The 27,390-nt window shown below is 40.1% G+C and overlaps 1 protein-coding gene across 1 annotated transcript; it reads right to left on the reverse strand.

Annotated features, from left to right (window-relative positions):
• Positions 1-2,140: 2,140 nt before the first annotated feature.
• On the reverse strand, positions 2,141-25,545 carry MRPS31 (mitochondrial ribosomal protein S31). The gene is given in 9 exon segments (XM_059826166.1): positions 2,141-2,491; positions 7,671-7,814; positions 12,151-12,224; positions 15,157-15,303; positions 19,480-19,638; positions 20,337-20,627; positions 22,907-23,055; positions 23,057-23,181; positions 25,425-25,545. Coding segments are annotated over 9 exon segments (1,422 nt in total). The 3' UTR covers positions 2,141-2,279.
• Between the last annotated feature and the right edge of the window lie 1,845 nt (positions 25,546-27,390).

The raw sequence follows: 27,390 nt of genomic DNA on the forward strand, positions 1-27,390 counted from the left end.
CTCCAGCGTGGGAATCATTACCTGCAGCATTGGCTCCACTTTGAACAACGGCAGACAGCTTTTATCCTTTGGGCTGCAAAAGAAAAGGGGTGATTTTTATGCTTCTAAGTGACTAATCTGTAAGCAATGCTTTAAATTCCTGCAAGCCTACTCCTTTGGGACTACCAAGAAGCGTACCCCAAAAAAACCCCCCACACATAAAAGCCCTGCCACTTGGGCTCTCTTAATGTGCCTTGAGCAGTCCCAGTAAGCATCCATACGTATGTGCAGCTAGGTCTGATGATTCAAATCCTGTGGCCTAGTATTAACTCTCAAATCTATATTTAAGCACTTAAGTAGGAATTACTACAGCTTTCCAAAGATCCTAAGCACTAAGAGCTCTAGTTAAGAGCTTGTCAAAGTACTGACCTCCTACTGAATCTGTTCAAAGGGCAACATTCACCTCACTCCCAGTGCTGTGACATTCAGTACTTTCATACACAGCTAATGCTCCCGAACCTCTTCCAGTAAGAGCTGAGCTTGTGAGTGTCCTGTCTCCCATATCAAAAACCAGGTTAGATGCAAATACACAGAGGAGCTATTTCTAAAAGCCCATGGCGAATTCACAGCCTCTGTACCTTGTTTTAAGAAAAGGCCTGAAATACAGCAGAACGCAGGCTGTGCATCATAGTTTGGTAGAAATCTGGGAAGAATGGTATTTTTGAAGTAAAACTATCCTAGTACTAAACAGAGATACTTTGATACAATTCTCGCTCTGTCCATTCCAAAGCCAGGAAGCCTCTGAAAATTTCTGTAGAATTTGAACCTTGCTGTTCTTACAAGCTAGAAAGTCAAAAAGCTACTTCTCCCTTCCACAGCCCGAGTCTTGCCTTTTGCCAGACAGGCAAACTCGTGTCCTGCAGATGAGCAGAACACAGCAACAATATCCTAACCCATAGAAAAAGGCCAACTCTTTCATTTTCTTTCTTGTAATTCTGATTAAAAATCAGTTTGCATAAGCAGCCAGTGTTTTACAGTCATTCCATAACTTCCTCCTTCCTGCATCGGTTACAAGGAAATGTGAGAAAAAGGAGCATATTTATAGGGCCAATAGCTGCTGAAGTGGTTGGAGTGAATGGGAGAGGACAAGGAAGAACGCAATATGCGAGGCTGGCAATGCTCTGGGAAGTTAAGCAGTGAGATCTAATCCAGGATTCTGAATGACCGAGTGAGTAATTCTGGACGAAAATTTAACAAAAGGTAACTGAATTTAAAATATGTTGCAATTGCTTAATAGATATGAAGGACCATGCAAACTTAATTAGAATAAAGGATCATCTAGAAAATATGAAGTTACTTCACCAACATCAGAGGACTAGACAGAAAACAGCAGTGGCATCATGCGACAGCAACCTCTAGGCAACAACTCTCCTTGCCAGCAACGTCAAGTCCTCTTTCTAGCCCTGCAGATGCAGGAGATAAGGCCTCAGCTTAATTGTAGTAATTGTAAAACTGCTTGCTCTAATGAAACAGAACTTTATGGATTACTTGACAACCAGACCCACTTTTAAACAACAAATACTGATGGGAAGTTGGTCAAAAGCTTCAGAATGGACATATGGATGGTAGGAGAGACTTCTCATATTATTTTATATAACTCACCACTATTATGCTGTGGACACATCTCAAGAACACAATAGCCTTTCATTGAACAGATGAACTAACAAGCATTCAATTCAAATGACTTAGTCATTACCAAAAATTTTAAAATGAACCAATAATTCGTGAAAGGAGGATAGAAAGGATTAATACCATCCAAATACCAGTGTATTTAATGAATTAGCAAAATGAACTGTTACTATCTCAGTAAGAGCTTTTCAAAATTAGAGCTGTGTCAGGAGCTTTTAGAAATTAAAGCACTGCAAGTTTTCCAGAATGGCAAAGATGATCAAACCTGTTAAGATACACACCAAGTGGGAAGGGTGTAGGAAGTGGAACTAGACCTAATATTTTGTATGGTCAAAAGATTAGTTTCAAATTTAAAAGACAACAATTTGGATAAACTAAATTTTAAATGCATATTCTACAAAAGCTGTACTTTTCAGTTCCTTCTTCTATTGTCAAAAAATACCTACATATACATGGACATACACACATGAAAGTATGACCTTTCAGTTTATTATTTAAAATACAACTTTCAGGTCACATGATTACTAAGTACTGACAGTATTTCCATTATAAGAAATCATCAATTTTGATGTAATGATTCTTCATTTCAAGGTTAAGCACTTCCCCAAGTCTCAAATCTCTTGAAGAAGTTCCTTCTTTTCCTCAAAATACTTCTGAAACCATTCAATATGTTCAATCTTCTGTTTAACACTGAGGTATGGGTTTTTTGAAAGCCCACAGATGACTAGTTCCATGAAGTGGCGAATAGGTCCTTGCTTGGGAAAGTCTTCGAGGTGTTTCTCCAGAAAGATATGTTCATGAAATTCAGCATCATCCTCCATCCCTAACAAAAGGGACGAAAAAAAAAAGACAAAGATATTATCATAATATAACAGCAAATTTAACAAAGTATAAAAGGATATAGTTTGCAAATAATCTTAAATTAGTAAAATCAATGGTTCTGTGCCTTTTAATTCTTTTGCACAGTTAAGCCAACCACACAGAAGTGGAAGAAACTGCAGAATTTTAAGACTTTATTTTCTCCCTCCACACTAAAAGCGTCAGCATGTATCATACTCCTGTCTACCATATTACTTCCATTTTTCACTCTCATTTATGAGAATACCTAATATTTAAATCAACTCTCTGGCTGGTAATCTTGCTGAAAGCTGATGTGGGGGCAGGAGCAGGGGGAATAATTAAAAAAATAAATCAATCAATCTTCTTGCCAAAAAAGCTGTTTGTTCAATACATTAAAATTTTGATTCATCATGGGTACCACCTTTTGGACTGGGGAGACTTTCTTAGTAAAGTCTTAAAGAAAACACTGATTGCCTAAATTATGCAGAGGATTAAAGAATACAATCTAGTCTTGAACAAATGAGGCAACCTCATAAAGTACCTAATACTGAACAGCTAACACACACTTGCATGTTCATTCCATGTCATGGTTTTAACATCCTATTGCTATCAAATGGGCACAGAAAATTGTTTTTCTAACACTTTCTGAATCTGTGAGTGTACACCAATGTAAAAGTGTTGTGTATCTCACCAGCTGCTACTTCTAAGTCATAACGAGTGCAAAAGATGATGCATTCAAAAGCATCCACAGGAACATGGAACAAGGGATTATTGTAGATGTCTAATCAAGCACAGCTCAGATACTACAGCAAATTTTTGTTCTGTCCTGTGGATTTCCTTTGCTGTTGTTCATACTATGATGCTAGCGTTCACAGGACAAAGACTCAGAACACAAATTCCTACGTATAGAAAAAAAGGCTGCTTTCACAGTTCCCAATTCTGAGATAAAAAACAAGGCAAACTGGGATTTGCAATTGAAAGATTTTTCTTCAGTTAGGGATACATGAAAATTTTTATTTGGTCCCAGTTTTCTATAGATTTGTAAACGACATTTGCACCTTTAAGTAAAAACCTGTTATTAGAGAAAAGTATCGCATATGAACATTTCCAGACAACAAAAATGGAAAGTCTACACCATAGACATAAGTATACAAGTTTTTCTATACTAGCTAGGATATTATCTATTATTTGACAACATTAAATCAGGAGTATTAAAATTGAGGTAGCCATGTCAGTCCTAGGCTTCCTCCTGTGTTAAAGCTTCTAAGTTTCAGAAGAAATTATACACATCTCTGGGATGGAGAAGTCTCTCAGCTTGTATTTGTTAAGTTCACATTATTTCTTTCCTGTTTTAAACTTTAGGTATCACAATATCTGAAGGAGCTGGGAAATGCCTCTATTTTTCCCATAGATTTTTCCCAGAAACATGCGAGTCTATCAATACCAGCTACATGCCACATTTATCTCCCTTGTCCTTGAAAAAGAAAGCACGTTTCCTTTTCAGAAGCTCTATTCTTTTTCCTTTATGTTAAAAGGAAAAAAGAAAAAAGGTCATGTCAACTTCAGAAGGTGTATTTCTGCTGTGCTTGGAAACCTATGTCCACTTACAGAAGCAGAGAGATGATCCTTTTACCATGCCACCCACACCAACTTTCCCCCACCAAGAAAAGGCAGAATCTCACTGTACCTGGATGCTGCTGGTTGCTTTCACAAGCTAACACCCTTTCCAGATTTCCATACTTTTGCTGGTCACAAAAATCCGAGAGAACTAAACCAACGAACCCACTACTGAAAGAATCTGAATAATGCTGACAATAAAATTTAGCCTTCTAGATGTTCTTCTTTTGGGCATAGATATAGGGTATCAGGACAGATTATCTCTAATTAATAATTTCACCAATTTTCATCTCTAACCTATAAAAAATTAAACCATTTACAGTCTCACAAAAATGCAGGTCAGAAAGAAATACTACATCACGTATTTTGATCTCCCATTTGTCAAAGACATGATATATGGTTTGGGGATGAAGTGTTAAGTCCAAACATTTCAGTTAGACCACATATTTCAGTCCTCAGAAAAGTAAAGCGTACATCACAAAAAGAGACCACAATTGCCCAAAGCTTCAGAGGCTGAGACCTCTGGTGGGAACTGATTAGATGAGATATGCTCGCGTGACTCCCCCCACTCCCAGAAAGCTGTAACTTGTGCTGCATGGGAAGAACAAGCCTGTACCTCAGCCTCTCTTGAGCTATCCTCAGAAACCTAATTTGAAAAAACATGCATGGTGGGAGTCTAAAGTAGAGGATTTTCTTTACCAACCTCAAAGCAAGAAGTCATCCACTCTCAATATCTTATTTCCAATCCCCTATGTACAACAAAACAGGAAGTCTGCGGAATTTCTCTAGCTAAAACACTAACCATTCCAAGACATGATCAATCTTGCCTTAAAGATGACGTCTCAAATGCAGATGTCAATCCTTATAGGGAGTGTTGCTGACATGCTATAAAGATGACCAAGTATCCTGATCTAGTGAAAGATGTCCCTGCCCGTGGCAGCGCGTTTGGACTAGATGATCTTTAAAGGTCCCTTCCAACACAAACCATCACTCTAGGATTTTCAGAATGAGGTAAATCATGGTCTTACAGTAGGTCCCTAAAATAGACCCAGAATTAGTAAAGCAAACCCCCCCTAAAATGGTTGTGCAGTGTTTGCCACCTCCCTTAGCAAACTGATCCAATGCTTCTCTGCTGGGAACAGCATATCAGCAGAACAGCCAGAAGAGAACTTGGTGAACTTTTGCCTACAGAAGCCATCAGGGGCAACTGAGGCATTAATTTTCTGAGACTTCCATTATGCCTATCACTTCTGCCGTAACAATCTCTGGCCCGCCAGATGCATTTGCTCCTCAGAATGAGGTCCTAAAGCACAGGAGCACCAATAATCTGCACTGTTCTTTTTAATGACTGCACTCCTCAGATTTGAGTCATCGAGGCATAAATGCACAGAAATAATTTTAAAAAGGGGCAGAAATCAACATTTTTCCCAACTTTTTACCATGGCAAGTCATGGAGCAGAAGTAAAGCTACTAGAAGCAGAAGAGGCAGGCAGAAAGGAGGAGGAGTGAGAACGATGTTACGCAAGCTATTCTAATGGCTTGCTAATCTGGTAAAAATTAACCAGAGGTCAGAGAGATGGGACAGAAAAAAAAAGTAGTTTTCTGCCTAACAGTGACTTCAGCTGCATCAGATTAGAAAAAGGACATGCAGGAAGAAGCAGACAACAGGGTAGCGGGTTGGGGGGGAAGGCTGCTACTGGCCACTGCAGCAAGCCAGTAACTCTAGCCACATCTTCAGATGTTTGCACCAAGGCCAGAAAAGTTTCAAAAATCATGACCTTGCCCTGATGCCTCAAAGCACAGTACAGTGCCCTGGTAAAGCACTCTAATGAGAACACCAGAGATGCTCTGGAGCCAAGGAAAACAGTTATAAGCGGTCTTCTTTCTTTTTTGTATTTCATTTAAAACTTTAAAGGCTTTCATAATGCTAAAAGTTGACTATATGTGCTTCCTCAGTAGAAAATTTAATTACACTTACGTTTTTTAAAGCCACGTGCTTGTGGCATAAAAGAAAAATGACACATTTCTTGATACAGAACAAGCTGAGGTTAATGTCGTCCTATTGAGGGAGATAACTTTGCAGTTTTGTAACACTCAACAGCAGGAAGGGGCATCTTTCTTTTGCAGAGCCACTGAAATTACAGTATGTTGATGTAATTGGAGCAAGCTTTTAACTGTGCGTTGACATACCTGATCAGATTAACAGCCCATGGTTGGCAGTTTGATAGGGTAAGAATTTACTGACTTGATATTTCAACCTGAGAGGTGATAGATTTTGGAACGCTCCACTGGAATTTTCCACATGACTAGTGTTTGTGGACAAATCAATAAAGATTCTTGTTTAAGTATATGTAAAGACTCTTTGTCCATTCACCACCTCATCCCAGACAGCACGGTTCGGGCCACATTGCTGCAACAGAAAAACCACTGGCCGCCAGAGACGCCTGGTCCACTTACGGCCCCAGACAGCAGGGTTCCAGCCACATTACAACAGAAAAACCATTGGCCGCAGTGGTTTTAAGCTTGCAAAAACATGACTAGAGTATACTCAGATTTCTACATGATGGAACAGATCAATTCTGGGAGCAGTGATTAAATTCTGTGAAGAAACTGCCAAAATAGGATGAGAATAAACATTAAGAAACAATGAACCACATTATGCAATTTGCAACTCAGTATAGGACAGATTTTCAAAGACTCCCAGCTTCAGATACTAACCTGTTTTGCTTTCAGTGACTGAATCATTCTAAAGTAGTTCTGTTTGATGTCTTTAAAGTCCTAAAAAAACCAACCCACAGCCAAGCTCTCCCTGAAGTTATGAAGTCCCCTTTCCTAAAGTGTGCACTTGCTCTGTGTAGTTGTTCTTCCCTTCCTTAACATTCACTCTCTTCTCTGCTGGCTTAACTTCACACAGAGCTTTTTCTTTTTAAAAATGGTAATAAAAGTAAATACCATGTATAAAGATGTCTAGTTAAGATGCCCAGAGTGAGTGAATATTGTGACTGTTTATTCGTATGAAACAGATAGAACAAAGGGAGCAAACAACTGTTTAACACTCGGCTGGTGCAGATATTGAACTGGCAGATAACTGATTAGGACCCGGCTAGCCACTTGGTCTGAGCACCACACCAAAGAACAGAATCAGCATTATACAACACACACAGCAGTTTTAAGATTCCCCATCCTCTGCTAGAAGCTTCTTTAAAGATGTTGCATAGTAAAAGGTATTATGTAATAGACTTGAATAGCCTTTTGGTGTTGAAAGCATCAGGGTTGAGGGAGGGAGGGAGGGAGTTCTCCCCATTTTGGCAGCAGGCAGTCCCCAGATCAGGCAAACCACCTGCAGGACTTCACCTGAAGAGTGCCAGAATGAGTTCATGTGAAGCATTTCTGATTTGGGACAGTTGGAAAAGTTGTATTTGTTTACTATCAAATGCATGACTCATAGCTGAAACACCATGGTAAAACAGTCAAAGGTCATAACATGCTCTAATTCTCAAAAAAGATAACTATAGACAGATAATAAAAGTTAACAGTGCACGTACCAGCTTCATTGTCAATTGGGAACTCCCACAGAATTCCTTCTTTTGTCCACTGGATCATCTCCTCAAAACCATTTCGGGGAGGCTGTGCAGTCATTGCTGCGATCTCCTTCGCAAATTCCAGATCCCAAATTGTTGGTGAAGATGCTAAAAAAAAACTTTGTGAAAATCTGTCAGCATGCCAAAGACTTCTCACTAACTAAACCAAAGTCCTTTAACATTAACCTTTACGAAGACTAATACTTTCAAGCTGTGTGAATTTTTCTACCTTGGATGCCAGCATCACCTTTCTCAAATGAGAATTCTCTGTTGAAATGAAAGTCCATTAAATTCACAAATGTCTGATGAAAACATATTCTGAACTCCTAGGGGACAATTTATTTTTAAGCCTTTCACACAGAGCAGGAATTTAATTTTTCCACAATCTTTTTTTCCTTTTTGTCTTTCACAAATTGTACATACAACAAACTCGGAACTTGACTGGTGCACCCTGCTAAAGGAATCTTGCTTACTACAGGAGTTTTTAGGTACTTCACAACCATAGTCTCCTTCAGGGAGACAACTCAATCTACACATGATGGCAATTCTTTCCCCAACACACATAAGTGTCCCAGTTTTTGTCTCTTGGGCTCGAGAAAGCCTGATTTCCTATTCTTCTCCCAAAGTCAAACAGTCCCTTTAGGGATGCAACTTTCCTGATGCATATAATTTTATTTTTTTTTAAAAATCAAAGTGTACTTATATGGCAGCAGACTTATTCTTAAGGAGTTCCTGCCCCTCCACCCAGGAGAACTGGTCATGAGCCCAGACTGAACCGCATCGCTGAAGTGAAGGGAACAAGCTGTTACCACAGGACAGGGAGGAACCGCTGGGAGTGCCTTGGGCTGCTGTCTCATGAGCTGGCCTAAGCCATGTTCCCCTTTGTTTTCTTGTCTCCCCCTGTTATCAATTCACCCTAAGCTCCTTGGAACAGAGATCTTGATGTGAATTCAAATGTTACAGTCCATTTGAAGTGGATCATAGCCAATCAGCTATTATTTTACTACTCATAAGTGCAAGTATTTGAAACTGAGACATAATTTCATCTTTGGCTCAGTGGCTTACATACAACTCAACTGGATTTAAAAAAAAATCTCCCCTCTCCTTTAAGAAAAAACAAAATGAAAGGGCAAATAATATTTTTACATACTGAAAAGTGTTTTCGTTCTTTGTGTTAAATCAGAAGATACTTTTTCAAATTATTTCTTACTTAGCAGGGAAATTTCCAGAACTACATTCCCTAGCTGCCTACTTCGATTTGAGGGCTGGAGGCAGGAATAAAATACAACTAAAAGACAACATGAGAAACCATACCAGAATGAAATTATTGTCCACATCTTAAAGAATACCTTTAATAATGCGCTACTAATAAATCTTCTAACAGAAGATAGCAGAAACTAATTTTTTCAAGCTTGCAGTAAAGGTGATAATCATTGTATTTTCACCTCTGTGAAACAGAAAGTAATACCGATATTTTATGTTAACAGTTACTGATATTTTATGTTAACAGTTATGAGTAATTTTTTCAGGATGCCAATTTACTTTCCAGTTAACATTCAGGTTTTCAAAATAAATATTCAATACATAACACAGAACTTGCTTTTCTGTCATGCACAAACAATATTTTAACTATCTCCGCTAATATGAGCCAAGAAAGTGAAAGCAAATGAATCAAGTATCAAGGTATCAAGTATCACACTGGTATGTCCCAAGACTAATGCAAAAAAAAATTTTGTCATTAGGCTTAGTCAGTAAGCCAAGTAACAAGCTTCCTGGCTTAGAATATATTGTAGATTTCCTCAAGGCTACCTGAAATCAAACAAGGAAACACCACATAAAAAGCTCAAAGCAGCTTACTTCTTAATATCTAATTACAAATCCAATAAAGTTCACTTGCTCTCTTACACTTTTTTTTTTAAACACAAAACTGGAATGTGCACAAATTGTGTATCTCAACTTTTTATCTAGGGTGACTACTATGTGCCGTTGTGCCTGCATTGTGTTTGTGCAAAAAAAGAAAGGTTAAATTCTCACCATTTTACCTGAGTAAATTTGATTCAGCTCAAATGCCAGTTACCTGAACGTCACATTTGTCAAGCTAGCTAAAAACAAACGCTGCATCATTCATTATGTTTTTATATGTAAAATGGACCAATTTTAAGGAAATTAGTCTTAAAAAACAGCAAATTGAATTCCATTCTAATAAGCAATTTTCATAGTCCACCACAGAGGTGGCTGCATTCAGAAAGCTCACAGCTGCTTGAAAATACGCAAATAGCACTAACTGACATTTTACTAAAGAAATTCAGTAAACAAATTAATTTTTCCCTGCAGTTTCAAGTGTAAAAAAAGGGAGGAAACTACTCAGCCAGAATCTGGCAAAAACTAACAGTCCTACTCTTGAAATGGAAACATATATGCATCATTTTCTAAGATATCAGAGAGGAATACTATTTCTTCTGCAGCTGCTGGCTTTATATATAGTTCTAAGTCACTACACTGGAATAAAGTCTTTTTTCCAAAGGGCCTCAGAATAGCTCAGGGAAATCAGCACATTAAAGATCAGTGCTAACAATGCAGTTTAATTGTTCAGAAAGAAAAGTGAAGGAGGGAGTTCTTTACATGACTTGCCCAAATTCACACACTCTTAGCCAAAACCCAGTCTGTAGTAAAGCTGTCTTCATGCATGAAAGCTATCCCCCTTACGTGGCATTAAGACTGTTCCTGCAGAGCTGTGCCATTCAGTGAATACGAAGGTGGGTCATACTTGTTTTGCCATTGGTTTTTGGTTTTAACTCAGATGAGTTTTGGCATGTATACTTGGTGGATAAGGAATTGGCTGGATGGTTGCATCCAGAAAGTAGTGGTCAACAGCTCAATGTCCAGATGGAAATCAGTGACAAATGGTGTCCCTCAGGTGTCCATATTGGGACCAGTACTGTTTAGTATCTTCATCAGTAGACAGTGGGATCAAGTGCACTCCCAGCAAATTTGCAGATGACAGACACCAAGCTGACTGGTGCAGTTGACATGCCTGAGGGATGGGATGCCATTCAGAGGGACCTGGACAAGTGCGAGAAGTGGGCCCATGTGAACCTCATGAGGTTCAACAAGGCCAAGTGCAAGGTCCTGCACCTGGGTCGGGGCAAATCCCAGTATCAGTACAGGCTGGGGGATGAAGGGATTGAGAGCAGCCTTGCGGAGAAGGACTTGGGGGTACTGGTGGATGAAAAGCTGGACATGAGCCGGCAATGTGCGCTCACAGCCCAGAAAGCCAACTGGCTTCATAAAAAGAAGCGTGGCCAGCAGGTCAAGGGGGGTGATTCTGCCCCTGTACTCTGCTCTCATGAGACCCCACCTGGAGTACTGCATCCAGCTCTGGAATCCTCAGTACAAGAAAACCATGGACCTGTTGGAGCAGGTCCAGAGGAGGGCCAAGAAAATGATCGGAGGGATGGAACGCCTCTCCTATGAAGAAAGGCTGAGAGAGTTGGGGTTGTTCAACCTGGAGAAGTAAAGGCTCTGGGAAGACCTTATTGCAGCCTTTCAGTACTCAAAGGGGGCTTATGAGAAAGATGAGGAAAGACTTTTTAGTAGGGCCTGTTGCAACAGGACAAGTGGTAATGGTTTTAAACTAAAAGAGGGTATATTCAGACTAGATATAAAAGGAAAAAATTTTTTACAATGAGGGTGGTGAAACACTGGACAGGTTGCCCAGAGAGGTGGTAGATGACCCATCCCTGGAAACATTCAAGGTCAGGTGGGAGAGGGCTCTGAGCAAGCTGATCTAGTTGAAGATGTCCCTGCTTACTGCAGGGGGGTTGGACTAGATGACCTTTAAAGGTCCCTTCCAACCCAAACCATTCTATGATTCTGAACATGTATGAAGAGCTTTACAGTAGGTAAAGCCAAAGCGTCATTTGTCAGCCACTTGCAGGATCTTTCAAGTTACATATACAACACTAAACAAGAGAAGGCCACAAAGCAATCCAATGCGTGGTCTTGTTTTTTTCCTACCCTGCTTATGCTTAGCCACCTGTAGAGCACACTAGTTTCCCTGGTATAACAGCCTTGTGTTTCTCCGCCATAAAATGAATGCAGCAAGTTTGCAACTTGATCAAATAAGCTACTGGAGCCAACATACCCATTCTCCGGGCTGGTTTTACACTCGCGGAAGACAGACTGGCCTTAATGACAAAAAGCCAATTTTACCCTTCAAGTTCAGTAACAGAATGACCTAATTAGTACAGAAAACATTAATCTATTACACTGCATGGAAGTTTTGCTTACTAAAAATCAGAGTTACATTATTCATTTTTTTTAACAGGTCTGAAACCAGGAAGTAAACAGGTGATAAGTCTCCTTCACAACAGTGAATTTCTTGATATTCTAAAAATTCAGAACTTGGCTTCACTGGGTTTTTCATAACTGAATTTCCACTAACCTGTTTTCAGTACGTCTTCTGTTTCTGTAGAAGCCTTAGTGAATATATTCAGTCTCCTTCCTACTTTGAGACTTCTATAAACAAAAAAGAAAAACGATATTTAGTATTTCACAACACTTCACAACATTGCCAGATAACAAATTTAAAAGCACAAAATATTCCTATGAGCTAACAGATCTCTGGAGAAAAAACAAATGAGATCGTGACTCTCACTAAATCCTCAGGCTTTTAACCAGAGAAAGTGTTTATGACTTTATTATTCATCTGTAACAGAGCTTCCCAAAACATTTCCATGTGAAAGAATGAGCATAAATCAAACGTTATATTTGCAGTCATTTTTTACTGAAATATTTAGGAATCTGAACAAAGCTAAACAGTATCAAACCACAGTACTCTAGCAATTTTACAAAGTTGCAACTAAAAAGTGAATCTGGTAATTTGGGTTTTTTCCCTGTAAAAAATATTGCACAATTCAGGAAGAGAAAAGGCAACAGCTAAATCAAACAATTCCTGCTTTATGACATAAATAGCTTTTTTGGAAGATTACACAGCTACCTTCTCTTCCACATGGCAAACACTCAAAGTATATCTGTACGATATATTTTAAATAGCATCACCTTAATGCTCTCACTTCTGAATATAAAAATATTTCACTCTGACAATCTATTTTTATTCATATTTATCTTTAGCATAAGCCTATACTAAAAAAATTTTTAAAAATCCAAGAGTTCAACAAGTAATCAAAATAAATTTTCTTATAAATGGAAACAAATTGAAAACAATGCCTTTACTGTCGAACACACTGAAGTTTAGAACAAATGATGTTTTTAACCATACAATCTTCCAGGTTCCCATTGAAATTCTAACAGTTCCTAGTTTATGTTATTACATATTCACTACCACCTTGGCAATACTTGCCCTTCCTGACCTCAAAATTTCACCTCTCTGGATTTACTGCAGATTTCTGATGGCCACAACTACTTCTGCAAACATGCGCCTGTCATGTTACATTTTACTGATGTAACTACCTGGGATCTATTTCAGCACAGAGCAATCTAATTACAGAGCCTTAAAAGAATTTTGATTTAGGATTGTATTTTCCTATCTGTGTGTAACTCCCAATAACACTGGCCAAAGATACAAGCACGACTTGGAAGAACATTTATTTTGAAATTACTAGTTCAAATTACTATAAAGCAACATCACACTTTTCATTGAAATCTACTAACTTGATTTAAACATAGATATTCTTCCTAACCCATTCTTTTCATATTATCAATAGATAAGTATACCTGTTAGATTTTCAGGGATGCAGGATGAAACTTAGGACTGAAACTGGAGACAGTTTGCTCATTACAGAGATTTTAAAAACCATTTTAAGGTACTGTTCCTGAAGTTATATACCAAGTCCAGTTTCATCACACAAAGAGGGCGAGACAGCTTCTCAGATATCATAAATTCAATAAATGTTCTCAAACATAAGTGAAATTCACTTTACTTTGCGGTATGTTAATAAATGAAAAGTTTAGCGAAGATATGAAATAATATACACTGTACAAGCACGTAATAGCTCAGGTTTTCAGTTTATACTTCTAGATCATATTATTTCTATTCTTTCAAACTTTGAAAAACTTTTAATCCAACACCTTAAATACAATATTTCTCATAGTCAGTCAAAAATCATAGCCTAATAATAAAATTACTTTCATGTGACTACCAACTCTGTCTGATAATTATCGCCAGATTAAAAGTATCTATAGAGCTATTCAGCAACTGATAATGAAGTCAGTTCCCTTGCTCCTCAAACTGGCAGCCTATAGCTGAATGAAAATCCCAGGACAGAAATATGTAAGTCAGGAGGGCTTGGCCTAGAACCTTGTTCCACTTCTTCCCTTCAACTTCCATTACAAGAAGCCCCTTTTGCACTTTCTACGAGCTTTGCATCAGAAAAGAAAACACTGCTTGCTGGCCTTATAACATTGAAGAGGCCCAAGAGATACTTCCCTAATACACCTTAACAGTTTCATAGTTCAAGAACAAGGAAGTTACTCAAAAACATTTCAGCAAGCAGGCTAAGTTCTTCCAATGACTGCCTACAGCCACTTCTTCAATGTTTTTGCATGATCTACATGGCTCAATGCATATGTTACAATTTGTTCCTTATAGGAAGTCACAACTCTCTTTTTATGATATACCGAAATAGATGTCTTGGCCAGAGAGGGCAGAATATTTTACATCTACTTACTCATAAATTCATGCTTTTTTTTTTCCCCTCAGTTATCCAAATTCTGCCTTCAGCATTATTTATCTAAAAACAAATGACTCCCTCAACTTCCAGACTCTAACTCCAAGAAAAGGGGATTAATTTGCAAATTAAATTAATGATTAGAGAAGTTAATCTTACTAAAAACAGAACTGGCCACGTAACCAGCAGCAAGATTAATTTAAGGAGTACCCTGAAATCATCGTGTAAATTATAAAGTTCATTTCATAGACAATTATAATGTCACAGACAATAAAGAAATCAATTACAGAACGACTTCTCAGTTGCATCAAGGTGGTAAAAAAATAAAAAAACAACTTTAAAATCTCTTTAAAACCCCAACAGAATGGATGAAACTTTTCTAAACATAGAACATTTATCAAAGTTTTCTATTAGATGAAAGTAAGCCTTCAAAGCCTCCATTTCCCCGAAAGTTAAGGAAGTGATACAAAATTGTATTATGCATAAGTAAGAATAATTTAAATTAGTTAAAACAAACACAATTACATTTCAGCACCAAGTACTTTAAATTATTTAAAATTTAATATTAGAAAGTGCACATTATTTGATTAGCTGGTTAACGTTTATTTCAACGCTAATAGCACTTGTTTTGAAAAATACTTAGTAATTTATTTAAGCTCTGAAGTATCATGGTAACATGCATATGTACAACTAAATCTAAAATATCATCCATTAGTAATTTTTTGCACTCCTTCTATTGGAATGAAACACAACAAAAATACCTTCTGGAGTCAAAAGACTGCGGTGACAATCTTTCAGGCTTGATTCTTTGACCATCCTCATCCAACTCCAAGGAAATGCGATTGGATATCCTCACACCTCTCTGAGCTGGGGCCTGCCTTTTAACTGCCATTTCTGAAATAACGTTGCTGAAATTAAAAATATGAATGTAAAAACTCAACAAATTGACAAAGCAAGGAAGTTTGTCACATGCATTAACCAGAAACTCTACTCTCAATTGTTTTCATAAGCCTCTATAAGACAGAATTATATATTCGTCACAAAATACACGCATTTTTAAGTCATCAAACGTTCAAGTCTTGTTTTTTAAATCACCTCAGTTGTTACATTCTATATCGATTAAATGAAAAGTGCTATTTTAGCCTACTAAATCTACAATGAATGCTTTCTTTGAAATTATTTAGTTTCCAACTAAAAGAAAAATTTCATATATCTGCATACCAATATTCACAGAGTGCACTAGGTATGTTTTGCTTAAGTAAATGAGGAATTTCTCTGGATACAAGGAATACACTGAAATAGGGAGATAAAAATCACCAGGTTTTTTGACAGGAACCAAGACTGCCCAGGGCCAGAGCTGTGCTTCTGCAGACCAAAAGGAAGCTTGCCTTCACACATCAGCTGACATGGGTCAATCATGCCACCCTAATAAGTAGGTCACCTTTCCTGATCCACTGCTATCTGTTGCATTGCATAATCACATTACAACATTAACAGACCACATCTTCCTTCATAATTCTGTAGTCAAAACGATACATGAAGAACAAATGCTCTGATCTCTTCCGACACAGTTTGCAGTTCATTCTGAATGCAAAGGGCAAAACACACCACTTTTTTGCCTCCGCCGATTAGTCCCCTTAACTGGTAAGTCTGTCAGTTGGTAAAGACCAAGCTGATACCTCTTCCTCACAGCCATCCTCTCCACCCAACCATTTCCAGGAATACGCAGTCATCCAAAATTGCAATGCTAAAGTTTTAAGACATAAGTATGGTCTCAAAAAACAAAAATAGGCCAAGTCAAAAATACTGCATATCCATTTTATGAAAATCTGAATTAAGTTCAAACTATGTTTTTGGTAGGTTCAGTCAAAAGAGGTTTTATTAACAAGAAAGAAATACTTCTGGAAAATTGTAAAAGCTAATTGCCGCAGCAACACAGTAGGATTTTTGCTTCATTCTTAGAATTTCAAACGGCAGAACAAGAATAGCATAGCGCTTCAAGTACCTACTTTGAAAGAAAGGCATCTGAAAACAAGTTTTAAATAATTTCATTTTAATCTTAAAAGAAAAAACAATCTCACACTAGAAATTAGTCTATGAAGTGCCTACTGGCATTATTGAGCTGGTGTTGGGCCAGAGGCTTGACACACTTCTGAGGGTCAAGGGGACATAATTCCTAAGGTCAGTCACACACGACCCAGCCCCACTGCTTGGCTTGGCTGTGACCTACAAGGCTGGAGTGTTCCCGTGCTACAGGGGGATCAGGCTTCCTCAGAGAAGCTCTTCTCACAGCCGACCTTGATTTATTTGTGGTTTTGCACAGTAGGTCTGGACAGACTATGCTACCAAGCTATCAGAACACGCAGTTAATGGTATCATATTCTCACTGGAAAGTCATCACTGGTATATGAACATTTCTGGCAGCAACATTCATGATTCCATCATTAAAAGTGCCCCTGTATTAACTAAAAATAAAACTACAAATATGTTTTTAATGCGTTTTGTAATGATAAACATCAGATTACAAATTCATACTCCAATCCCAGTGTACCTACAGTGGTTAGATATTACATGATATTACTTCATGTCACAACATGAGGTTAAAAAAATAAGCTCCTAGATACTTCTGCCTTCCAGAGATGGGAAGAGGTAGAGCTTTTGTAACAAGCACAGACGCTCTATCTTTCCTGATCACCAATCAATTATTATAACAGTGAAAACAGAGACCCAAGGAGCTTTGGATATACTTTAGCCTAAGCTCTGAATTAATTTACTTCTTCACCCAAAACAGGAGCTGAAATTTCAACTTGTAGTGCCGCTGATTTTATTTTGGTATAGTGCTGTTGTAATTTCCATTGAGTGAAACTTCATCCCACACCAAGAAAAATAAATTCCTGTATTATTAATATTTTCCCCTCCTAGTGAACACGTTGTCCTCATGCTGTCTACAAAACAGGGTGATGAGACAACTGCATACAACAGTGACCTCTGGAGGCCATGCAACAATCGTGGAAAAAAAAAAAATAGTACAAACCAAAAGATCCAGCCAACGTAGAACTTATTTCATGCCCTCATAAATCTCAATAACAGTGTCCCAATTTTTTGCAGTTGAGCATTATATGGCTCTACTGCTTGTGAAAGTATCTCATTTTTCAATAGTTTTAAATAATGGTGGAATATATGTTGGCTTTTAAAATGTGTCAGTATATTGAATGCAAAACCTTTATGGAAAAAAAAAGTCAAATTGCCTGTATTCTTTTGTGGTCAAATAAAAATCAACACAAAATAATCACGTATGAATAAAAGTAATTGCTTTCTAATTTATTAAAAGCATTTTAGTGCCTTCTGGTAGACTTTTTAAAATCAATAGTTTTAGAGAAGAGTGTGTATACCTTAAGGAACAGGTGCAGGTACACATAAGGTTAGCCACTGCACGTGTTAGCTCAGTCAGTATCAGCACAGTCCTCCAACATCTTACCAGGAATTGAAGTAGGTTCTAACTACATTTAAGCTGGCCACCCACAGACGATGCCATTATTAAGATGTTTGTGTACTCTGCTCTGCTAAAAACCCCAGTGACAGAGATAGAACAACCTCACTGGTAACTAATAGTTTAATGAACATACCCTTTATATAAAATATTCCTTATTTATTCTCCTTGTATTAAGAAATGCCTCTTAGATTTTTGGTAATGCTGCACACAAAAACAAAAAAATGCAGAGACACATCAATTGTACATAAAACAGACAGACGTCTAACCTCTTAAGCTACTCATTTTGGCTCCAAAAGCCTGTGGCAAGATAAGCTTCTGTCAAGTTCTTGAGATCTCCTATATTCAGGCTGAGAGGACATTATGAAAACAGAGGACACACGCAGCCTTTGGAGGTGCTTGCGTGTACTACCTAAAACCGTACTTCCTCCTCAAATAGCACAGACTTCACATGTTTGGAGAGAATTTCATTCTGCTCTCCACAACCACCATTAGCGCTCTTGGTAGAGAATCATGAATACAGGCTAAAAGGGAAACTTTCCCTTTACAACCTCTGAAGAACACGCATTTTGTTTAGTAAAGTTATTCACTGAGCACTGCACTTCCCAGTCTATTTGTAAACATCTAACTCAACATATTTGCAAGCATCTGGCACATTCTTCCTTGGTTTTCGCTCACTTAAAAGGCAGACGTCAGCTGCAAGCATCATTCGCTTGTTAGCTGCTCTGTTTGCAGTTCATTGATAAACATACAAAGCAGATCCTTTACTGATCCCTAGAGCAACCTACAAATAATAATACATGGGTCAAACTTAAATCCTGCTTTGGGACAAATTCGTTTTCACAGAATAAATTAAGGTGACAAGCAGCTTGCAGTTCACACCACAAGCGGCCATAAATAAAGTTTCACATTCCTATTTTGCTGAAGATCCAATTTTCTGTTTAGTTCAGCATTTGACCTGGATTTAATGCTTTATTTTCTGAGTAATTATCTGAGTACTAGCTGAAAAAAAAGGAGAACGAAAAATCTGTCTTTAGCCATCATCCAAAAGAGCAGTATGCACAACTGTTTCAGTTTCCAAAACAAATGTTTCTCGTGTTTGAAAGCCACACTGGAAATGAAGTTAAGCCAAGAGATGAGTTTCTTTGGTTGACCGGAAAGTTTTGAAAGGAAGGGTGGGGCTATAAATAGAGCTGCTCTAGTTCAGTTCTGCAGACCTGTCATGAAAATTCACCAGTCCAGACAGAATGTCTGAAACGTCTACAAATCCATCCATTGTGCGAGAATTTCAGAAGCTTGGGGGGAAAAAAAAAAAACCAAAACGTTATTTTGCTAGCCTGTCCAAGAAAGTAATGATCCTGGGCAGGAAAACAATCCCATTTCTGCAAAACCATTTTAGAATGAGGATGGCAAAATTTAGGCAGTTTGGTATAATGAGACCAATGATGTTCCCATTATTCAGTAATTCCAAGAATAATCTGTCCAAATATATCTTTTAGGGCCATCTTTCCAACACAGAAGCCAGTCACCTTCAAGATTACATTGCAAAATCAGAATTTCAAACATTATTGAAAATAACATTCAATATACAGACCGTAAGTTAATAGTTCCCCCCTTTTTCTGTTTATCTGTGGTTTCTTCGTGTCGTCTTAGTTGTGCAAGTAGTTCTGATTCTGTCTGTTTTTTGTTGAGCGGTAGGGAAGATGCAACTGCAGAAGCAGCTTCCACCAGTTCTGGATTTAAAGGTTTGCCTCTGTAAGAGACGCAACAGATATGGAAATACAAAAATTAAAAGCCATAATATATTTAAATTGTCATTCCTGTACTGTCATTTTATGTCTTAATAACTCAGAAGTTACAGTTACACATTATCCCAAATGGGGGTGGCCAGGGGGATGGCCAGGTTTGCCCTATGTGGCATCAACTGCCAAATGACACTGACAAGCTCTTGTTCTCAAACCTGGGAAAATAGCAGCCCTATTCTACTGCATAGCCCCTCAGACGTGAAGCTGGAAGACCACAGGCAGCATAGACCTGCAGGGTTACAAACATGATGTAACACATTGTGGAGGGGAGCCACCCATGAGACTTGACAATCATGACACCATTCGTAATTTTTTTTCCTTTTTCCTCAGTTTTTATTGTATTTTATCATCTGAACAGTATTTTCCCCCTCCTATTAAAATAACTTTCCACGGGCAGATGCTAGTGCTACCTTTCGAGAGTCTCAGTGAAGAAAATGGTAGCATACTGCAGAAAGCATACAACATCTTTTGTCCAGATTCTCACCCATGATTTACCGTAATCTACATCTGTACACTACATTCCCTTACAAGATTCTTTTCCATACTTGGAAATGGCATTTGATGCTTTATTTTGTCCTAGATAATGAAAAAAAGAATTTGAAAAAAAAAGGAGAAAACAGGCTAAGAAAAGTTTGTTATACTTTACCGCTGGGTGTCTTCTGTAGTTTTCTGAAGCACACTACCTTCGCTGTCCAGGCCTCCCAGCTTATTTGTGGCTTGCTTTTTGATCTCCTGTGTTTTTAACTGTTGGAGTTTCTTCCTGTAGCTCACTTCTACTTTCATACTACCAATAATGTCTAACAACTTCTGCTTTGGTGTTTCTGCTGTACTCTCCTGACTCTTTGATGCTATTTCAGTGGTGCCGTCTTTGGAAGCGGTAGATTCATCTTTCTCAGTAGAAAGCACACTGCTTGTGCTGAAGAGTTTCTGCATTTTGCTAGATGACACACAAAGTTTAAAAAGCAAAATAAATTGGAAGTTACAAATAGGGTCCAAGGCTGAATTTTGTAAGCCTACAAAAAACCCCACCTACTTAAAACTGTCTAGGCCTAATTATGTGCAAACTGAGTATGTTAAGTACATGTCAAACATTACCTTTTGATTTTTGAGAAGGGCTAGGGCACTATTTAAAACTCTTGGTTATTTATGGTTTCTTCATCACAAAAAAAAACCCCACATAAACAACTTTATTTCCTCCACAAACAAACTGCGCTCAATCTATGAACTTAAAACTTTTAAAGTATAAAGCATTAGGTAGCAGACAGTTTGAATCTACTGGTACCTGCCACTTAAATTCATTAGTACTATAGAAAACTCACTGAAACTCTTAAAATGATACAACAAAGAGATGCTCCTAGCCACCTGAAAAAAGACTGTACGCACACATTTAGCTTTACATCGTTTCATGCTTGTGGCACTACTACGGATCACATTCCCCTACCCTATGCCCTGCAATATAGCAGCCAAGAATTTGTGCAGCCATATGGGGAAATGGCTCCTGCTGCAAGATAACCCAGTAACGAACAAAAAAGTTATTTTGGTTATTCTTCCCTCTGGAACAGCTCCTCTACCTAGTTTACCACATCACTGCAAAGAAGCTAAAACTGGCACAGTGCAGGTGAGGATGTGAAGCCAGGGACAGCAGGGAGCTTCACAGGATAGTGCTGCAACACAGACACAACTGCATTCTGCGGAAAAACTATCATAAAAGTCAAAGAACTGTTCTCTTTAGCATTCTAAAATGAAAAGTTTAAATCTTTAAATTCACAACTACTTTTTTGTTTAAAAACCACCTTCAAGTTACTGAAATAAAGAAAAAAACCTTACAATTAAATATTTTGGTTCAAAATAAAACACTTCAATAGACCTGAAAGAATTTTGAAATACTTTCCCCCTGCCTCACACACACCTCTCTTTGGCCAAAAAAGAAAATTCTGCTAGTATCAGCAGGCACCACATTATTACTTCAGTCACTCTGCACTTAATAAATTGCCAGCATTAAACTGTCAGCATTAAAACCTAAATTTTAATGTTGAAAAGCAACAGGAAAATTTAAGGAAAGCTTCAGAACCACATTACTGAGAAGACAGTAGAGTCCTGCTGTTTTACACAGAGCTATTTTCCACAGATCTTTTTCAAACATGTTCTTCATTAATTCAGGCTGCATGCTCCTTAAAACTATTCATCCATTCAGAGATCTTCGCTTACAGCGTCAGAAAAACACAGCAAGGCTGCAAGGCTTAACCATTTAAAGCCAGGAGTACACTGCAGCTTGCATTACTGTATTTCACCTACCATCAGGTTTGTCTTCTGCTCGGAAGCCTAGCCTTAGAAAGCAAACACAGCTACAAAAGAAACCAAGCTGCTTTATACATGCGGCTATCACGGTATCGGAGCTCGTTCAAAAATAGAGAGGAGCTTTGAAATAAAAAAAATAAACGCACAACTGACTTTTCGTTAAAAGCAGTTAAAATCTTTTAATAAAAACGAACATCCAAAGACTACTTTTAGCCAGTGCTTTGGACATGTACCTCTGCCAACAGGCTGCACCGCTCAGCTGGTACACGTGCTGTAAAACTACGCTCGGGTCACGTATGCGTATTGTTCACGCCACTCCAAGATGAGCAGAACGGCAAGGAAAGCCAAAGGAAACACAGCCCGAGCCATTCCCCTCGCCTTGACTTCGCTTTCCCGATGACTTCTGCCCACTGGTGTCGCAGCGCACAGCCCCAGCCCGCCCGGGGCCTGGCCTGCTTGCTGCCCGAGCGGGTTTCAACCCCGAGGCACCCAGAACAGCGCAGCTGAAGGCGGGGCGGCGGCGGGCCGGCCGCAGCAGGGCACAGCGCGGCGCCGCGTAGGCCCCGCAGGGCTCCGGCGGCTTCCCCCCGCACCCGCCCGCCCGGTCCAGGCGCCACGGTCACGGGAGAAAGTCGCTAAAACACGAGGCCCCCGTTTAACGCAAAGGCCAACGGCGGCAACCTGCTCTCGGGGCACAGGCCGCAGCGAGGCAACCCCGGCCCACGGCGGGCCGGCCCTACCTGCGGTTAACGCGAGCAGCCTTCCCCGGGGAGCTGAGCAAACCCCGCTCCTCAGAAGACGGCGGTCCGGGGCGACGCGCGGTACGGCCGCGGACACCGCCCGGCGCCCACGGCAAAGCCCTCCGCGCCGCCAGGCACCCCCTCCCCCAGGTGAAGGACCTACGGCAGGCGACGGTACCTGTGCGGCCTCCCCTCCAGCCGCGCTACCCCCGCCGCCTCCCGGCCGCTCGCTGGGCCGGCGAGGAGCCGCGCGGCGAGGCGACAGGAGCCCCCGGCCGCGCCGCCCCAGGCACGGACGCGGCTCCACATCGTGCCCGCGGCGCGGCGACCCGCGGCGGTCCGTCCCCCTGCGCGGTCCCCCCGGAGCTGCCGGCTGGGAACAGGAGCTGCGCCGAGCGTTCCGCGCACCAGCGTTCCGCCCGCCCCGCTCGGCTCCAGGTGGGAGCAGGTCCTCTGCCAAAACCACCCCAATCACAGCCAGTTTCTTACAGACTTTCGCTTGGTGCCAGGAGTTGCAGGGACGTAAACCAACTCTTGGGATGGCCCTTGTGACACCCTTAATGCTTGCAGAAGGCCAGATACCCGCAAGGGTTTCAGTCAGGGCCACAAAGCACTTACCTCTAATGATTTTGTGGAGGAAACAAAAATATGTGTGTTTATTAAGTTCACGTGTCATAGTCAGATGGTTCTCATTATTTCCGTCATTGAATACCCACTAAATTGGCTGTGCGTTAGGGACACCAGTCCCGCCCCAGTGGGAGGATGGCTCACCCACACCAGTTTCCTAAGCATTAAGTACATATTTCTTGATACTTAAGAAATAGATTTAATAGATTGCTTAGATTTACGTTCCAAAAGGAATATTTTTTTTACTTGTCAGCAGTACAGGTGAGGACAAATGAAACCGGTAGCAGCACCCAGAACTGTGCTGCCACAGTATCTGAAGTTACCCCTCCGAAAGACAGATGATCTAGTATTTCAGACCATAAATTGTTTTAAGAAATTTAAAAGTAACTTCCTTTACAGCACCTAATTCAACCGCCTCTCACCTTTCTCTAAAGCTTGTGATACTGAAAACATTGACTATAAAATACCGGGCCTGGGGTTTCAGCCCGTACGGCGCTTTTAGTGCGTGGCTGGTTCCACAGCAGCGTTTCGGCACCCAGCTCCCATTCACTGCCTCGCTTCTCGACATTTTCAGAGGGAGCTCAGGTGCCCAAGGAGTGTGGAGCCCCTCTCTGTGTCCATCAAGGCTGCCACACTTTTTAGCTTGTGCTTTCCTTCCAGCTGGGCAGCAGACGTCAACCATGGCATAGGAAGAACAAGCCAGCAAGGGAAGGGAAAAAGGAGACAACCTTCTTTTACTGGAAAAAATCTGTCCACAACTAAAGAATAACTGGGCTTACAAATATCAAAGAGATGAAACCTGGTGTTTTCCCTGTCTCTGTTCCAGAATATGCCCATGATGGCTTTGGGGTGTCCAGCCTGGGGACAGACAGATACAGTGTCTTTCCTTAGCTATTGCTGAGGAAAACAGCTTCCTGCTGTGAGCATAAATGGTAACGAGAACCCTGATCTAGCTGAAAAGGATCAGAGGAACTTCAGATGTACCAAAAATGGAAGGAAAATATTGGGTCTGGCTCAAATCAGTCTGAAAACAAACAAAACAAAAATTCAAGGAACTGGAAACTGCTGCTGTTGGCCAGTTTCCTCAAACTCTGCCTGAATTTTGGCAATACTCACTTGTCCATGTGCTTTTTGTTCTCCAAGATTTTTTTCCTACTGCATGCAACAGCAATTTCCAAGTGACTTTTTCACCTTTGATATACAAATGCCCCATATTTCACCCCCACAGATCTTTCAATCTAGATAACTTCACTAACAAATGACTTTTACTCCTGAAAATCCACTCTTTTGCATCACGACCCTCCTTTGCTGTGAGCTGCTGCCTGGTAGTATCACATTGCCCTGGCTGAGGCAATGTACCAAGACAATTCCTAGAGTTTGGTTCATATTCACTAACTAACTCTTCATAACCCCATTGTATGCCTGAACCATTAGTCATTAAAAAATAGATATAAGTCTTACAAAAACATCCAAGAAACATACTATTTTCAGCTCTGTGTGCTGGTCTTTTGGGGTGCTGTTTTTGCATGAGATTTTAAGGGTAGGTATTTGCAGTTGGCTAATAAACAGGCAGAAAAGGCTGATTGTGCACCATAACTCCATAGCAACTGGTAGTTATCAAGAATATAAAGCAAACTAAGAAAACCAGTTTATTGTGCAGTCAAAGCATAGAAAACAGAACCTGGAAGTACAATTCTTACACTGCAAAGAAACATTCCACCAAAGACCTATCTCTGCGGGTGGTTCACTCTGCTGTAAATCAGACCCTATCAACTCAATCCTTGAACACAGCTGAACACCTCTGATGTTTTCACTCCTGTTGGAATAAGTAGTCACAGTAATGTTTGTGTCATCAGATCTGCTCCAAATTAGTCTGGTGGTGTTCAGTTGCCTTTTCATACAGCAATGCATCCTGCGCTGCCCAGCTGCACTGTTTACCTGCATGTTCTCCATTGTTTTAGACTCACAGCAAGCAAATACCAAGTGATAAAATGGTGGCCACAGCTAGTCTCTTCTCTCTCGTAGAATGATCCCTATAGCAAGAACAGGAGCTTTTTATTCTCTCAGACTTGCACTGTCCCTCATCCCTGTGCTTCCAGATAGATTTGCAGTAAGGTCTTCAATGTCCACGCTTACTAGGAAGACGCCACAGCCCAGGAAGTTCTGGAGTTCCCAAAGTGGTGTGACCATCTACGCTAGTAATTAATTTGGTGCAACAGAAACGGACTAGCAGGCCGAAGCACCTAGTGCTGAGGCTCCTCACCTGACTTGGGGAGTCTATTTTGCATTAGGTTAGGGCCAAATATCCTTGTGAAACATGTGGTTCAAAGCTGTTCCTCAAACCTTCACTTACTTCATTGACTGCAACCTACTCTGGAAAGGCCAACACTGTCCTCTCACTTCCAGCTGACAGTAATACATCAGTACCCAAATGACTATCACCTGTGTAAGGCCTCACATGCAGAAACCATCTTACTTTTCCTCTATATACAACCCCCATGTGGTACTATACTGCTTGACCCACCTCTCCAAACAGTCTGGACAACATCCACTGCAAGGTTTTGATGGTCTGCTATTCTGGGACGATAGTTGCAAAGAACTGACGGTCATCCTCCTGCGCAGTTAGGATTTCCCTAAGAATTAGGAAACGCAAAATGGTTTTCAGGGAGCAAATGGTTTGCCTGTGGTTGGCTGAAGATGGTGAGCCCAGGAGACAGGCTTGGACTGCTGGGATCCCACAGGTTGCGAGGAAACCCTTTCCTCTCCTGTGTCAGACAACTTTCCATGTCATCCCTCTCCCAGCTTTTCAGCTCCCAGAAGTTACCCATCCCTCCAGTGCCAAAACACTTTGCTCAAGGGCGGTTGTGTCCCTCCCGTCACACAGTGGGACATCCCGTCCAAAGCCAATCACCCATACCCCAAGCCAGACCCCTTCAGTTGCAGAAAACACTTCCACGTTCCTGCAAAGCACTTACAAGCCAAGCTCTCTGCACACGTGTCCCATTTCTATCCTGCCTAAATCCTTTGAGGGGAAGCTTGAAGTTGAGCCCCAAACAAATTGTCCATTAGGACCTCCACGCCAGCACAGTGGCAAAAACTTCAGTTTGGCTTTGTAGGCACGGGTGCAGGTAGCAGAAATAGCCATGTGGTGGCAATATGCTCACTGTAGTGCTGCATCCCACAGCTATAAAATCTCCCAGGCAACATTTCAAGTACTCTTACCATCTCCATCTTTTGTACAGGACCCAAACAAAAGCAGATCAGGCCTGGTGGTCTGCCCAAGGAACGTGGTTCTGAACAAGCATTCTGAAATACTCGAGGCTTGTTGTTTCAGCTGGCAAACCGCAACAGCAGGCGGGCATGTGATTTAATGGCATATTAGTTGCAAGCTTTATTACATCAGGGGTTAGATATTTTTCACCAACTGAATCTTCCAAAAGCGCTGCAGTCCTGCTAAAATAGAAGTCGGCACACAGGTCAAAATTCTTTGTCACTAACAGTAATCTCTAAGTATTTCAGATCATTTGAGATGCACAACTAATTCACCAACAGTATACCGCAGACTCAGCAATTCTTTCTACATTAAAGCAATAAAGTAATTTACAATTTGATGTATTGTTTCTAAAACCATTTATAACCTAGCCTGCTCTTCCTTAACGATTGTCATATTTTGAAGAATAGCCCCAAACCATTTAAAAGGAATGTTTTGAGAAAATAACCACATAGAAAAATCAGCTGTATTTGAAGTCTACAATTAATTAAAAGTGACAGGATAAAATGTACATTTAACTTTCTGGTATTTATAATACTTTTGCCTTGGTTTGGGCTTTGAAAGTAGGAATGGTCAGTTTTATTTCAGGGGAAATGCCATGGATCTAAGCTCAATTATGTAGGTCTGTGTGTCTCAATCCGCGCAAACACATGCAGCTTGGCAGAGATTGCAAGTGTACAGTGCTTCCCAGAAACACTGCCTACTGTGGCAGAATATCTCAAATATTACTGATCACTGATATACATTATAGATAGTAGTAATTT

This window comes from Gavia stellata, chromosome 1, assembly GCF_030936135.1.
Source record: "Gavia stellata isolate bGavSte3 chromosome 1, bGavSte3.hap2, whole genome shotgun sequence".
In the NCBI taxonomy this organism is placed as follows: domain Eukaryota; kingdom Metazoa; phylum Chordata; class Aves; order Gaviiformes; family Gaviidae; genus Gavia; species Gavia stellata.